Raw genomic sequence first — 16,258 nt, forward strand, 5'->3', positions numbered from 1 at the left:
GCTTCCAGAGCTGTGTTTGTGCGGGCTGATAGACCTGCGCATGGCTTACCTTAAAACGCGGCGTCTGGGACTCAAATGGTGAAGCCACGCTCTCTCCTAGTTTAGAGTATTACTCTTCGCCAGGATTTCAGGTTTATTGATAGCTGGTGCCTCATCTCTGTGATCTGCAGAAGTGCAAGATGCCAAGGCAATCCCAAAATCTTAGAGTGATGTGCTAGACTGGTAAGCAGAATGAAGTCCAGTACTGAATTTGTCAACATTACATTCACAAGTTCCTTTAACTATATGCACTAGATATCTATTATCTGCAAAAAATAAATATATATCTTTTTGTATTTGGGGCAAATGCTTACAGTTATCCCATTCTCAGCAAAATCACTGCATTTACTTTTCACAAGCTTTGTCTCACTGTGGAAAATCTCCAGACCACTTCCACATTCAAGAAATATTTGTAGCTACAGTTTATGGTTCACCCATCCAGCTAGATTTATTTAAGATTTGTTTTTGTACAATTCACACTCAGTGCCTTTTATTGCTCTTTTACATTTCTTGTGGTTTGTCAACCAATGGTCTATAGCTTCTGGAAGGCTGTGCAGTGATCTGAAAGGTGCTGCTGGTCCAACAAGACTGGAAGAGCCAAACTTAGAGTCCTTTTATTTCCAGATCCTGTTAGACCTGAGCACTTTTGATCCTGACCACACTACAGAGCAGGGTTGGCTCCCTCCAGCTTTTATGATCCTCCAGGTTTTATGATCCACCTCCTTCCATGTACATCCTCAGCCCCACTTCCCTGCAGAGAGAGACCAGGAGGAGAGTCCATTGGTAGGCCAGATTACGGCTCAGTTTTGCAGTCCTTCACATTGTCTATGGCTTTTCCATGGAGTCCTTCACTTCAGAAGAGACTGTAATGGCAAACCCTCAGGAGCACTGGTTTGTAGTGGTCCTTTCACTCTGGAAGGAAAGAATCTATCATGGAGTCACAGAATCAAGGTTGGAAAAGACCTCTAAGATCATCATGTTCAACCACCATCCCACCTCCATCATTCCCATTAACTATGTCCCTCAGTCCCTCATCTCACCACTCAGCTCCTAATGATATAAGCCAGGATACTGTTGGCCTTCTTGGCCACCTGGGCACACTGCTGACTCATGTTCAGCCAGCTGCCAGCTGACACCCTCAGATGCTTTTTGGGCTGGTGGATAGAAGAGCAAAGGGCCTAGCAGTCCCAATCCCTGCTGGAGTGTCACTTGATCTGCTGCTGCCCGTGGATGTGGAATTACAGATGGTAGACGGGACGTTTCTCTGCCTCTTTTGGCAGACTGTTTGTGCAGGACAGGATGGAGCTTACTCACTGTGTCTTCTCGATGTCCTCAATGCGCTCAGGCAGGCGCACATTGAGTGTCTCTGGGAGCAAGAAGGCCACCGAGCCACAGAACACCGCTACACCACAGTACGTCACCTCAGGCAGAGACTTCCACACATCATCCAGCAGGAACACAAGTGGGGCCAAAGACCCACCGAGGCGTGCTGTGAAGGAGGTGTATCCCATTCCATTCTGCCTGAAAAGGTAGGAGACCGTGGTAGTGTAGAATACCTCAAGAAAGACATGGGTACTTCTTTCATATCAGACCTTGCAAAAAATAAAAAAATAAAAAATGGAGTCCCTCTTCCCTCTCCTATTTTTTTGGGAGATCTAGAGATTTCTCATCACTAGCTGAGAAAATCTTGGGATTTCTCACCCCTAGATTTTTCCTCTACCAGACTTTTTCTATCTTTTTTTTTTTTTCTTCTCTGCATCTTCATATAATGACAATAGTTCCCAAATATCTGCTCAAAAGATGTTTTCTCTTTGAAAGTCTAAAACTGAGTGCATTTTCTACACATCCCTTTAGTATGTCCTCTTTTCTGCTGAGATTAATTTAAGTCCCTGCTCTCCCAGGTAGTTCTAGGCATATGCCAAGCACTAGAGATTTCTGTAAGCATCTTTGGTCCTTCTATAGTTAGGAAAGTCTGGAGATGTGGCCAAAAATAGGACCTGGAACCTATTCCACTTAATAATTTTCAGGGGGTGAATGACATTTCATGCATAAAACAGGGATCCCAGGACCTGTCTGTGATTTTACGTCATTATTAACTACATATTTCAAATGAACTGTCTTTTTTCTCCTAAAAGGCTACTTAATGCCTGCTTTATCATCTGATGTCCAGAGGGCTATCGATCTTGTGTAGTAGTGTGTGTCTCACAGAATACTCCTCACCATTCAACACATTCTCCTACCCACATACCCCAGGTCAGCAAATAACAGCTTTCTGCCCATTTCTTGTGGGTGGAGGTAATCTTCAAAACCTGCTACTTTTAGAGGCAAGGGATCAGTCCTGCAGTCTAGCCAACAGCACCTCCTGCTGTGTCAGTGGCCAAGACCAGATGGTGACATCCCACTAAGGATCTGGCGGTGCCCTCAAGCAGTAGTGACTCTTACCTCAGGACGGTGGGGTAGAGCTCAGAGGTGTACAAGTAGACAGTGGTGAACGCAGCTTCTGAGAAACCTTTGCCCATAATGGCCATCACAGAGCGTAGAGAAGTGAAAGCTGGGAGGAAAGAAAAGACATTTATGATAATAGTCAAAGAAAAATGTGAAGAAGTTTCTTGTGGTTACAGGTGCCAGAAGGCTCCAAGAAACAGAACTGGAAGCTTCAGAGCCCTGTAGGTGCTGCATCCAAGAGCTGAATCAGTCTGAATCAGTTTGAAAATTTGGTGACTGCTATTTTGAGTGGAAGCTGAACGGATGGAAGGCTAAGTCCCAATATTTCCCACTGGAAAATATCTGTAATAGGATGGGCACTTCCCTTGTTATCACTAGCCTTATAGTGCTTCACAGTGACTAGAGAACATCTGCTGCCTCCAGATAGTAGGGCTGGCCCACATCAGCAGCCTTGTCCCACTAATGTCCTTGCAGGTGGAAGATGTCTCTATATAGGACAAGATCTGTGTTTTTCCTTCTCTAGCACAGCACAGAATGGATACCTCCCCATCAGCATACAGCAGAAGAGCATCTCACGTTTAGGAATGATGATATTGGCTCCTATGCACAGTCCAGTCAGGATGAGTGACCACGCCTGGCAGTGCCGCCGTCCAATTCGATTCACCAGCACGTACATGAGTATCTTGGCTGGAATCTCAATGATGCCAAAGACAAACTGGGAGAGATACATGCTGAGCCCAAAGCCTGTTAGGTTCATACTCATGCCGTAATAAGAGAAGGCAACACCAAACCTGCAAGGAACGTATGGAGATTGAAATGGGGGAAAATCAGCTGGGCAATGCAGGATGAATCCCTTGTGCAAGTAACACTGCTTACCACACGGTGCCAGAGCACACAGAGATCTTCCGCAGGACTGGTGTCCTGAACAAGCTGATGTAGGAGAAACTCTCACTTGGCTTTTTCTCAGTAGTCATTCCTCTAAGAGCCTGGGAGATGTGAGAAGAAGGAAAGAGCTCAGCTGCTGTACATTTAGCATCCAGACATGAGATCCTAGACAGACTGGGGTCTGTTGCCTTTCTTAATTTTATCAACCCATTCAGTTTCCCATATATTCCTATTGCAGAACAATTTGCTGGGCATTCGTTATCAGAGGCTTGTCTTCCTACATCATTTAAGAGATTATCTAACATTTTGGAGCTCTTTTTTCATCCATGGCCCCTTTGCCTCTCTTACTCACATATCCCACATGGCAGAAAGAGCACTAGCAAAGTCAGCATTGGCCTGTGCCAACTCCTTATTTTTCCAAGCTGTACTTCGTTCACTGCATACTCAGTCCAGTGTCCAGTGTCCAGTGCAATGAGGTGTCTTGCCATGACAGTGATGAGTGGAAAGACTCCCCACCTACTGAAGTTGGATTCTGATCTTACATGAACCGAGTGTGAGTTTTCTCTTTAGCAGTGAATGTTAATGCTTTCTAGAACAAAATGGCCTAAGACATCCTGTGGACCATGGTGTCCCACAGACCACACTGCAGGCTGAGCATCACTTCAGATATAAAGTAGAAGTAAAACAGAGAGAAAGAGAAAACATGGGAGGAAGAATGTGTCTGGTTCTTCAGTTTCTCACCTCCAGTGAGACAGTGAAGTCTTTCCTTCCATTCATTCTTGCACATCTTAGCAGATGCTTGTGGGCTTGTTTCACTTTGCCGTTGGCTATGAGCCACCGGGCAGACTCTGGGACCCACCTGGTGCAAGGAGAGAAGACAGCATTCCTGTTGGCACCCCATGTTTTCCAACCCACATACATGGCCCTGGCCAAAAAGAGGAGATCTTCTCTATGAGACTTTAACCTCTACTGAGAATAACAACTGTGTGCACGACATTAAGACAAGTAGGACACTCTCTTTACACATACATGCTATTCTACCCTTAAAGAACTTGTCTCTTAGTTGAAATATGTCTAGCCAAAATTTTTATAATGTGATTTTTGATCAAAGCTTGAATTTGCTGAGCTGGTTGAAGTTTCAAGTTCTTAACAAATAAAATTGGCCCCAGAAAGTTTATATTTAGACACTAGATTTAGATTTATTCAGATGTATAGATTTATTTAGATTTATATTGATGATTTTTGAGATTCTTTAAACGCAGATATTTTAGAATATTAAAAATTACTACGTAGAAAGGATTTAGTGGGCCCACTGAGATTATACCTCTTACTTTCTTTGTTAATTGCTAAATTATTTGTTGTTCACAACAAAGACTTCTGCAAAAGATAATCCACTGGAGTCTAAATCATTGTGACTGTGGCCCCCAGTGAAGAAGCCATGCTAGTCAGTGAGTGACAAGGGATGCTCTAATGCTGCACAGCTAATTAGCAACTTGGAGAGGTTTACTTAGCAGATGTGCCTTGAGTGGGGGTCCTGTGACTCCTGTTTTTCTCTCTGTCCTAGCAAAAGATTCACCACTAGTCATAAACTGGCATCTGTAACTCCTTGTTCTTCTCTGTGATCTTTCATCTGGTTGCAATTCATGTGAGCTACATGGCACTATCAGCCCTGGATCTCCCCAGACCCCACTGCAGCCCTGCTGGCCTGAACATGTGTGGGGCTGCATAGTGGTCAGTGTCCAGGAGACACTGGAAATGCCTCACAGTCAGATCCATTCCAACTATATGCAAAAATTCCAATATAGCCCAACTGAAGTGCAGTTAGAAGCTTGAAGGAATATTTGGGTAAGAGATCAACTGAGCTCATGAGTTTGTCAAAGCCTCTCACTGAGGTCTCTCACTGAGTTTCTCCCACTGTGTTCCCTAAAAGCTGTTGGTGATTTGTGTGCCCTAAGTCAGGTTGCTGTAAAATCAATGAACTATTCAATCTATTCAATCTGGAGCTGAAAAGGACGTGTAGAGCAAAATCATTTGCAGAACTGGACTATGGAAAGTTTTCAGCTCCCTCCCAGAAGTCGTTAATTATTTGGCAAATATAAAGAATTAAAGGTGGCATTTTGCACTCCTTGCCACCATCTCCAGAGTATGTTAAGTCTTTTGACTGTCTAATGTCTAGTGTCAACAACATATAATGAATGTGTTAAATTAAGTTATGATTCCGTTCTTCAGGGACTTAATTATCCACAATCACTGACCTCTTGGTTGCTTGAATTTTGATCAGACAGCATAATTTTTTCGAGAACTCATTTCCATAAAAGGCATTAACAAACTAGAAAGAAATATAGCTATTTTTCAAAAGGTGGATCCAAATATATCTATGAATTTCAACATTTCCCAGGATTCAATTTCTACAACGAGGTGTCCTAGAAAAAGAGCAAAACCTCAAACCTGAAAGGCAGCAGAACATAAAATTTAATTGTCTTGAATTTGATCGGCATCAGATGTTACTCTCTGCCAGAAACCATTCATCACTGTTGAAAGGACACGTCTACTTCTGAGCCATTGTTTAACAACAGCATCAGTATGCATCCCATTTTTCACAGATATGACTTGAGATTTTGTTGGTAGCTATTTGGTTGGGGCAGCTTTTTCATCTGCTGCTTCATGCTGATGGACAGACATAGTAAGCAAGTAAACCGTCACCTGCAGATGCCTCTCTAGGCAGCTGAAAGTCACATTTGCATTTTTATACCTTTTCTGCTTATCAGTTATGCATGCCATTTTGGGGTCTGCATGTATATCAGTCAGATTATTTCGTGTGGCTTCCAGCTATAGCTCCCCATTACCCTGGGAGATTTTTGCAACGTGGGTCCAGATCCACACTGAAGTCCAAGATGAAACAAACAACAACCCTGAGGTTGAGGAAGGCCAGGCCACCATTTCTGAAGGTTTTCAGGGTTGCCAGATCCAATTCCAGGATGCATACTGCAATATTTGCCATACACACAGGGCAGAAAGACGAACGGCATCGTGCTCCTGTTCCAGCAGCAGCAGGCCAAAGGTTGCTGCACTCACCACAGGCAGATGATGCTCAGAAGACAAGGTCCCGTCACGGCAACCAAGAGCCAGTGCCATTCCCTCACCAGGTATGCTGTCAAGCCCAGCAGCATGTTCCCTATGCTCCAGGAGATGCTGGTCAGGACCGCAGAGAGGGTGCGGTGCTCTGTGTCCACCCACTCCATCCCTGTAAGAGGGAGGCAGCATTCAGCTGGGTCACACAGGGCTTCTCCAGGAGAGGGTCTGCGGGTCTTTGTGAGAAGGGCAAAGTGAAGCAACATCCCTGCTCTTTTCCTCCAGGAGAGTTCCACTGACATTTGCCCTTTTTAAATGTTCATCCACGAGTTAACTCCTGACAAAGCTGAACACAACTAAAATGAGGCTTTAAAGGAAGAAATTCTGGACATATACTAAAACACCCTAGATGATATGTTTTTATCTTGTTCAATAGCATCCAATGGTCATCTTCATCAAACTAATCTTTAATCTAATTCTCCAGTTGTATCTTGCCTTTCCAATTTCTCTGCCTATGCATTATTCCAGATTCAAGAAATATATCATTAATATAGTATACATAAATTAAGCTGGACTGGCCTTAGTGGAACAGACATTAATGCACGTGTAAATCCAGAACAAAGGGTGATCCCCTTGCTTCTGTTTGAGAACTAAGTCAATTTGCCTCCAGAGATCTTGACATCATGCTACAGCATCTAGCAATCAGAAATGCCCTTCCCAATCTCTAATTTGTATTGTAGGCATCACCTTTACAATAAGAATGTGCCATTGCAGGCCTTGGGACATGTAATACCTTGGGTGTATTTGTCCTTTCCTGATTTTTAGCTTGTTTTTGGGTGTATCTGCAAAATTTCTGGAAATTTCTGCAGCACATGTAATATGCTCTAAGGTATTGTGACTCTTGCCCAGGGCATTCTAAACGTATCTATAAAATCATCTGATGCTATGTTGGGTAGCTTGGAGTTTGGAGCTTGTTTTAATTATGTCATTACTTAAATTTCTTAGCTTCAAGTTTGCCTCACAGAGATTTTATTTTCGTGTTCTTTCCTTTTCCAGCCTTTCTAAGAATACAGATAAGGAATGTGATGGAAACAATTGCTGCAAAGTTAAGACTGGAGAGGAAGAAGCATGCTATCAATGACCCAACATCCTGCTCCTGCTCAACTGGTGAATTTCTTTAATTGCATGTGAAAAATGAGAACCCAGTATCAGAGGAAAAGGGCAGATACTTCATCTATAGATTTTAAAGCATTAAGAATGGTGATTAACAGGAACTGCTGGCCGGAATCGTAGAATCATAAAGGTTGGAAAAGACCTCTAAGATCATCATGTCCAACTGTCACTGCCCATTCCCACCATGCCCATTGATCACATCCATCAGTGCCATATCTCTGTGGTTCTTGAACACCTCGAGGGATGGTGACACCACCACCTCCCTGGCAGCCTGTGCCAGTGCCCGACTGCTCTTTTGAAGAAGTGGGCACCTGTACTCCCACAGCCTCACCATACTTACCCAGAGGCAAGATGATCAGGGACACACCACTCAGGGCCACCCCGGTGAGGGTTCTTGTGACAGCCAGCATGCTGTAGGAGACGGAGCAGGCACTCAGCATCCCAAATGTGACAGATAACAGAAATGACAGCATGAGGATAGATTTCCGGCCGAACCTATCAAAGCACAGACAGGGTTATTTATAGGCTGGAAATGTGTCCCAGGAGTAGGGATTGAAATGAGGCAAAGCAGAGACTTAAGGAGGTTGATACATAGTCTGCACTGCAAAGATTATGTGGTACCCCAGAGTGGAGGGATTTGCTGGATATTGCCAGTGCTGCAGCGATGTGATCCCATTAAAAGGGTCAGGAAGCCCCAGGAGCACTGGGCATGAGTCTCTCCAATGGAAAGAGAAGCACTGATAAAAAAAGAATGATATACTGGGTACCCCATTCAATGCCACTATGATAATAAGTGATGTCAGCTTGAACATGCATGCTGAGGTCACTCCTCAAGGACTTTGGAAATTGTATGACCTGAACCTGTGCAGAGTCCTGTAGGGAGAATGCAGAGAAGTACAGGAAGTCAAATACATGCAGATGTGCTTTGGCATTCACTCTCACGCCAACAATGCCGTATGTGTTTCTACACAAACACTGTAAAATTTGACATGGGATTTCAAATGAAAATTTTGACAAACTATTCAGAAGCAGAGAGGACCTTCCAGCAAATATCAGCCCTGCATGTGATGGTTTGAAACTGGCCTAGTAATTAAATCTGTCAACAGGTCGCATTCAGTCTGTAGGGACTTTCTGGCATTCTCCCAGCGACCACCTGATAGGGATGGTGGCAAGGACCTTTACACCAGGGAGTGAAATTATGTGTTGGGACACGCTGCCACCATCACATTCTTAAGAGCAGTCACAGGTAACTTCATGCAGCAGCTAGTTAATATGTCTGCTGGAGAAGAGTCAACTCATGGTGATAGCCCAGGCAGTTTTCTGGATCTGCTGTGAAATTTAAACAGACCCAGACTGCGGAAGTGATGCACCTGGGTCAGAGCAGCAAGCATCCAGAAACCCACCAGTGCTGGATCCCATTTCCAGGAGTGTAAGTGCTAACAAAAATACATTTTTGAAATTAAGATATGGTTCAAAAATACAGAAGGAACATATCAAAATATAAAATTCCCTGCAGAGCACAAGGCTGCTATTTATGGACCCATTACTAGACTCTCGCAGCAAATGCACACCACCTGCTAACGGAACCAGAGAGAAGCTGGCAGGATCAAACAGCTACAAGGAGGCTGCCAAAAGAAATGCGGTTAAAATTGCCTTCAAAGAGAGAGAGAGAAATGGAAAAGCCCAACCTCTGAACGTTTGTATGTGGAAAATGTAACAAAAAGAGCAAACTGTGCAAGGATAAAAATGAATAGAAAAGCAATTTTCATAAATATCCCAATCTGGAAATCTGCCAGAGCGTGATGCAGCCAATGAGGTACGATAACAAGGTACAAAAGGAGAATCTGGACAAGAACAGGTAATAACAGGTTTTTTTTTTTTTCCAGATTTCTATTCTTTTGCATAGGTATGTTCTCAATAAAGGGCTGAAGAGTTTGGTGGGGTAAGATTTGTCAGCAGAAGTGTTCTCAAGTGCAGGAGTCTGTGGAAGCTTGGATCAGAATGAACCTGAGCTGTAGCAAAATGGCAGGACCAGATGTCTCTCAGCCTGAAGCACTAGAGGTGCAGTACGCACTTTACAGTTTGTATGGGGGAGTGGGACCTCTTCTCTATTAGAGAAGAGAAAGGTTGCTTTTACAGTGTCCTGAGGGAGATGTGGGGGCATGAATCTGAGATTTAACAGATCTAGTATTGATACTGATTAAGTGGGTAAAGATAATGTTAAAAATTAGAATTTGTTGACACAGGTAAGCAAATACTGCAGATATCAGCATGGCTTTTGCAAAGAAAATGCTTACTTATTATCTGTTGAAGTTCACTGCAGGAGAAGTCAAATGTAATGAGAAAGTTCTGATTGATTCAGAATGCTTGGATTTCCCAGAGCTGCCATAACCACCCTCCCAGATGGCAGGAGGAAATGGTCACTTCTTGAGCTGAAAAAAACCCCTAAGCATTTCTGGCTCTCCACTTTAAATGGGTACAGCTAGAGGAGGCTGAGATGAGAATGAAGCCAAAGAAATGGCATCTTGCAGATGAGGAAACCATGATGGAAATGGGACTGAATATGCACTACAAAGTTCTAAGTACCCCCAAGAAGATGGAAGACCTATTGCCATATCTGGAGTTTTGTAGGCAACCAACACAAGCTGCTTGATCCGTTCGCTGTGGTTTACAGCATGGCCCAGAATGGCAGTGCAGTCAGGCTGCTGACGAAGGCACAGCTGGCTGCCAAACCTTCTTTATCTGCCTTTTTAGCAGACTGAAGGTCCTGGTTTGTCTACTCAGCAGTCAACCCTTAACTTACTCTTTTTTGTCATCACATTTTTTTCCCTTCTACTATAACCCTGAGGAGTTTATAGTAGGTATAAGTGGGGAAGAGATTGAAGAGAAAACAAAACTGCACACGGTATTCAAGATGTGGGGCCATCACATATATACATGCTTCTGCATGGTTATGTTCACTTTAGTTTTATATTCCTTTCCTAACAATTCTGAATTATGCATTTGCTTCCCCAGCTGCTACTCATCACTGAGAAGATAGAACTAGAGGGCTTCAAGTTGTGCCAGGAGACGTTCAAGTTGGACATTAGGAAAAATTTCTTCTCTGAAAGAGTGGTCAGGCACTGGCACAGGCTGCCAGGGGAGGTGGTGCAGTCACTGTCCCTGGAGGCATTCTAGAATCATTTAGATGTTGTACTGAGGAACATGGTTTAGTAAGCAAATATTGGTGGTAGGTATACAGTTGGACTGGATGATCCTGGAGGTCTTTTCCAGTCTTGGTGATTCTAACGCTCTAAGATATTTGCCAGAAGCTTTTTATTGTAACTTTTAAGTCTTATTCCTGAGCCACTCTGGACAGCTCTATTTTGCATGTGAAGTTGGACGCATTTCTTTGTTTTACATTAACCTACCCTGAAATTGTGTTTTTTAATGCTTCCACCCAGTCACAGGATCCTTCTGTAGTTCTTCACTCTCAGATTTTGTCTCTACCAGCCTGGTCACTCACCAGCCCCTTCCCACTCACTCCTTTTCCAGATCAGTTATGAGTATGCTGACGAGCACACATCCAATTAACAGGTCCCCAGAGATGTCCCTTCACTGTAACAACTCAACGCTTACCCCTCCCTGCTCCTTCCCCGCTTTTGATCAATTATTTAGCCATGCAGGGATATCCTTTTTCTTTTGAAGCCTTTTGTAAGGAAACCTCTTACAGATGATATCTCCTCTGTTCACGCACCTGTGAACATCTTCAAAGAAATCCAATCTGCTTGTAGGGTATGAATCTTATGCAAAAGAGGAATAGAAGTCCTATGGACACTGGCTCAGCCCTTCAGAATTGTTTCTACCAATTCACTCATTAGAGCTGGACGCCGGCTGCCTGGCTGTCAGTTCCCAAGGTCTTTCTTGGGGACCTGTATAAAAACTGATTTGAAACAGATAGAAGAAAAGATACGGAAGTGACTGGCAGCTTTGTATGGTGCACGTAGTTTCCCTTCTGCTGTGAAGTGATTTTGCAGCCTGCCTCACCCTAATGCTCCTTTGGTCCCAGAGAAAGGAAATCAGGAGGGAATCGAATAGTTTCCTGCACAGGAAACACAGCCATTAAATATTGAATAGTGTAAAGAGAACAGCACATCCTGATTGCATGCTTGCTCTGCATATTCAGTGGAAGGTTCTGCTATTTGCAGAAATATTTGATTTCTTAATTGATGCCCATTCTAGGTTATTACTCAGGCTTTTTTTCCCCTTCACATTATCACATTCTAACATTTAACCAGGGAGAAAAGTTTTGCTTCTATTTTCCTTATCAGGCCATGGTCTTAACTCTTCCTTGAAGAGTTTACCCTGCTTTACCCTGCTTCTCTAGTAATGACAATTTTTGCTTTCTTGAGATCTTTTTCGGACTTGACATGTATTTGCTTTAAGCCCCTCACTTGTATATCCTTAGATAATTTCCAGATAGCTTGTCAGGATTTAACTCTCAGCTGCTTGTTTCAGCTTTGTTTTAATCATCTTTCTCCTTTTTAAGCAGTTATCTTTCCTGAAATGTCTCGCAGACAGTGGATGCAGCAATTCTGTGCTACTGTCATTGTTGCAATGCACCTTATCCTCACCATGGCCAGAGCACCTTCTCACGTGGGCTCTTAACTGGCTGCCCCATGAAGCAATCCGCAACTCTAACTCAGCATTTAGCCCTTGCATTACTTCTCAGTATGACTTTAATCCAGTTTGGACGTGGAAGACTAAGCTCTCCGTTTATGACTGTGTTTTCTCCTTTTTCTGCCCCTCTCATTGCTTTTGCAAGTCACATGTGTGTGAAGGCCTTGCCAGGAAACTGCAGCCTTGGTGGACAGCCTGAGAGGGTCAAACCTGTCCGAAAGGTATCCAAACACCACAGCCCCGATCGTGACTCCAACGAAGAAGAAGGTCGCGGTCGCCTGGTTCAGCCCACGCTGCTCACACACGAGGTCCCACTGAAACACAAGGCCAAAGTGACACTGAGTGCCCAGTCCAGCCTCTGTCCCCCTTCAAATCCCTTCCCAAGTTGAACCAGATGCAGTTTAGTTGGGATACCAGGAAAAATTTCTTCCCAGAGAGGGTGGTCAGGCATTGGAATGGACTGCCCAGGGCAGCAATGGGGTTAATCAACAGACATGTGGATGTGGCACTGAGGGACATGATTTAGTGTTGGGACTGGGTAGGTCAGGGTGATGTTTGGGCTTAGTGATCTTCAGGTTCTTTTCCAACCTGAACAATTCTCTGATTCTTTGTGCTACAATGTACTTCATAGAATGCTATCCAGTTAGTGATGCCCTGATCAATTTCCTCCAAATAGTCTGTGAAGGAAGAAAGGAAGACAGAGGGGAGTCAGACTCACTCCTGATACTTATAACTTACTTATTTCTATGGAGAGAGCGGTCTAGGCACTCTTTTTAATTGAGTTAATTAGCATCATTTTTCTTCCTTGGAGGTGCAAATGTTGCTGATCATTAGAGAATGCTCTGACCAAGCTGCAGAGTTAATTTTTCATATGTGTGTAACTTGACAAAACTTAACTTAATCATCAACCCAACCTTGCAGCCTCTCTGACAAGGCCAGCCAGACCTTGAACAACCTTTTTGGATGCAAGACAGAAAGACTCCACAGTAAGTCCATGGCCCCTTGAACTCAGCCTGAGTGCAGTGTCATAAGGCTCTGAGTCCAGTGCCTCTGAAGCAGAGCATTTATTCTGCCTTTTTCTCCAAGGGTGCTTTACATCTTTCTCCCTGAAACAGCTTGGAAATCAGGTGCAGACCTGGTGCACTCCCAGCATCCATCTCTATGCTTGCCAAAACCAGAGGTTGAGTGGTGGGTAGGAGGCATTGGCTCCAGGATAAGACTTGTCTCAGTGAAAGCATGGCCAGCTGATGTTGTTTCTGAACCAACCATTTCCCTTTTGTCTGACCAAAGTGTTCCCTTCCCTAAGACCTACTGCGCTTTGGGCTGCCTTTCCAGGAAGAAAAGTACAGCTTGCAGGTAAAGCTTTAATACCCAGAGGTATCACTCTAAGCCCTAACGAAGCATTTCAGAAGGCTGGTGGTTAATGTTTGATGGGCAGGGACCTTGGGCAGACTCAAGGTTATGGCTGACCAGAGTGCTACACCTCACCAGGAGCCCTCCGAGAGCACATTTCATCAGCACTCTGGTGACAACTGGACTGACGGACTCTCTAAATCTGAAAATTGTCTTCTAGAAGGATAAAGTCGCTGTGAGTCAACAGCTTTGCTGAGGTCTGCTTCCCATCAAGTCACGCAGTCAACAAATGTAAAACACCAAAGATATATTAAAGGGCAGGAATAGAACAAGCAGGGAAATTGAGAAAGGTTGCTTGATCTTGGGGAGAAGCAAGGGAGCAGGAGACCAGAGAGGAGAGGCAGACAAGGGAAGTAACAAAGTGCTTGGAAAATCAAGAAAGCCACAGAGTCAGATGACATCCTTACAGGATGTGATCCTGTGCCAATGCCACATGGCCCAAGCAAAGAAAATCCCATAGCAGACTCTCCTCCCCACACCCCCAGTCTCTCAATCACCTGGAGGTGCTCATTATGAGAAATGTTGGTATCTACCTCTGAGCTCAAGAGAGCTTTTCCCCATCCCAAGCCATCTTCTCTAAGCAAGTACTTTCCACTGGTTAAAATGCAAAGATTCCCCTTTGATTCTGTGCACCTTGTGAACACCTCTTCATCTCCTCTAAACACTGAGCTAATTTCATTTTCAGCTAGATCACAAGCCAGGAGTTACCTCGGTGGAGATGGTGGAGGTGAACTGTGAGTGGTCGTAGACCCACCCATACTGGCAGTCCTGGGTGACGGAGTCGTTGTCTGCTTGCAGAGAGGAATTGAGAAGTAGGTGAAACTGAGGCTGTGAGAACATCTCACAAGACCTGAAGGTGCCATCGGGCTCCCGGGGGATGCTGATGAGCAGAATTTCCTCCGTGGTGAGGTTCACAAATTCTTCCTGATGCGGAATTGCACAATGGTGAGAGGGAGTAGCAGCAAGAAAGTTGTGCAATAGGAAATGCATGGGAAGGTTGATTCTTGGGAGGCAGAGGATTAACAAAATCAAAATCTGAAATCTGCCAAAGCCACCAATTTCCAGTAAGAGATCTTCAAATTTCATCTTTCCTATAGAGTTTGCTCATTCAGAGCAGCTATGTACCAAGGAGCAGCAGCATGAGCTTGAAAAGTTGTCTCTGTCTTTGGAGCTCAGCTTCCCATGGCTTTTCATACAGCCACTTCCTTGGACTTTGAGATCTCACAGCAAGGCTTTCAAAAGTCACAGCGAAACACTCAATTTGGGGTAGAGCCAAAGAAATCATTGCAAGTCATTCCATGTGCATACACATCTATTTTAAGCAGATCCAGCACAAAGCACCTTTTTTTTTTTTTTTTTTTTTTTTTTTTTTTTTTTTTTAAAGAAAAGAGTCCTTTCCTCCTGTGGTGGTTTTTGAGGGGAAGAGCCACATTGGTAAAGGGCTGTGGGAAAAAAAAGCCATCACACATCATTGGTGTGGGGACATCACACTCTGCTTTCTCACGGGCCCCCAGGAGTGCAGTGGTGCCCCCCAGCATGGAGGATGCCTGTGAGCACCAAAGCCTGATTGCTGTGCATCAGCTGTGTTCTTAGTATGGCTTGTCTCAAGTCATGACCTGGGAGCAAGGGGTATGCAGAGGACAGAGCACCCAGAAGAGATGAGAAATGTGTCTCTGAATGGAGACCAATTGGTTGAGGATCAATACTACAACCCAATGAGGGACCTACAGCCCTCAGCAGGGCCAGAGGTACTGCTGCCACTGGGGTTTCACACCACGGCTCTTCCAGCACCACCAGAAAGAGCTCCTAGAAGAGACAGGTCTTCAATTTGCATTTCTATTCTTTGTGTGCTCTTAGCCAACACCATGGGCTCTTTATTCAGCCAGAGCCACTGCAGAGCAAGAACAAACCATGCATCTGAGCAGCTGAAAGTTAGTTGGAGAAACCTGTCATCAAAGGTCAAAGTTGACAAAGGATATGTACCACATGTAACTTTGAGTTCCATATTGCACAGTTGCTGGGCAAAAGCCTTGATGCAGCAAATGGGGAGGTGCAGCAACAGAGCTGGTGCAGCTTGGGTCACAGAAACAGCGTGGTTCAAAGGACAATCTCTACTCCATGAGACAGGGACAAAGAAGTCTCGCAGGTACTTCAAGTCAGTCAGGAGCTGCCCACCCTTCTCCCTGTCTGGTAGAGACCCAGCTGGAGGATCACTAGCACTTAGCACAGACAAAGGGCTTTGCCCCACAAACAAGCAAGCTCAGAGAAGCAGCAATATCAAGGCTGGTTAAACTGGGAGTTGGTAGCGAGTTCTACGTTTTTTCCCTACGTCTTCCCTCCTACAGCAGTCCTGTGGTCTTGAGTGTTCAGGGGTGCTGATGCAGGCAGGCACCTGCCCTGAGGGTGTACTGGGCCAGAGACCAAAGGGCTGCAGAGCAGCAGGTGGAGATAAGAAGCAGTTCTTAGGGCCTTTCTGGTTGTGGCTGAACGCTCAGGTTCAGGCTTATAAGACAAAGGATGGCATGCTGTGGCCTTAGGAGATCTTTGCTTGTCTCAGCAGCATTCCTGGTCA

At 44.5% G+C, this 16,258-nt stretch overlaps 1 protein-coding gene across 2 annotated transcripts; it reads right to left on the minus strand.

Annotated features, from left to right (window-relative positions):
- Nucleotides 1–461: 461 nt before the first annotated feature.
- SLC22A7 (solute carrier family 22 member 7) lies at nucleotides 462–14,906 on the minus strand. 2 transcript variants are annotated; one of them, XM_052676258.1, is made up of 10 exons: nucleotides 14,395–14,906; nucleotides 12,484–12,587; nucleotides 7,955–8,109; nucleotides 6,445–6,613; nucleotides 4,111–4,228; nucleotides 3,361–3,470; nucleotides 3,061–3,275; nucleotides 2,482–2,590; nucleotides 1,354–1,560; nucleotides 462–951 (listed from the first exon to the last, which is right to left on the minus strand). In XM_052676258.1, exons 1-10 carry the CDS (start codon nucleotides 14,770–14,772, stop codon nucleotides 888–890), a joined length of 1,629 nt encoding a protein of 542 aa, XP_052532218.1. In that variant the 5' UTR covers nucleotides 14,773–14,906; the 3' UTR covers nucleotides 462–887. The 2 variants fall into 2 exon arrangements, with proteins under 2 accessions (XP_052532218.1, XP_052532208.1); XM_052676248.1 differs by having other exon boundaries at nucleotides 4,111–4,231.
- Nucleotides 14,907–16,258: the final 1,352 nt, after the last annotated feature.

The sequence above is a fragment of the Tympanuchus pallidicinctus genome, unplaced genomic scaffold, assembly GCF_026119805.1.
Source record: "Tympanuchus pallidicinctus isolate F22 unplaced genomic scaffold, pur_lepc_1.0 scaffold1, whole genome shotgun sequence".
NCBI classification, from domain to species: domain Eukaryota; kingdom Metazoa; phylum Chordata; class Aves; order Galliformes; family Phasianidae; genus Tympanuchus; species Tympanuchus pallidicinctus.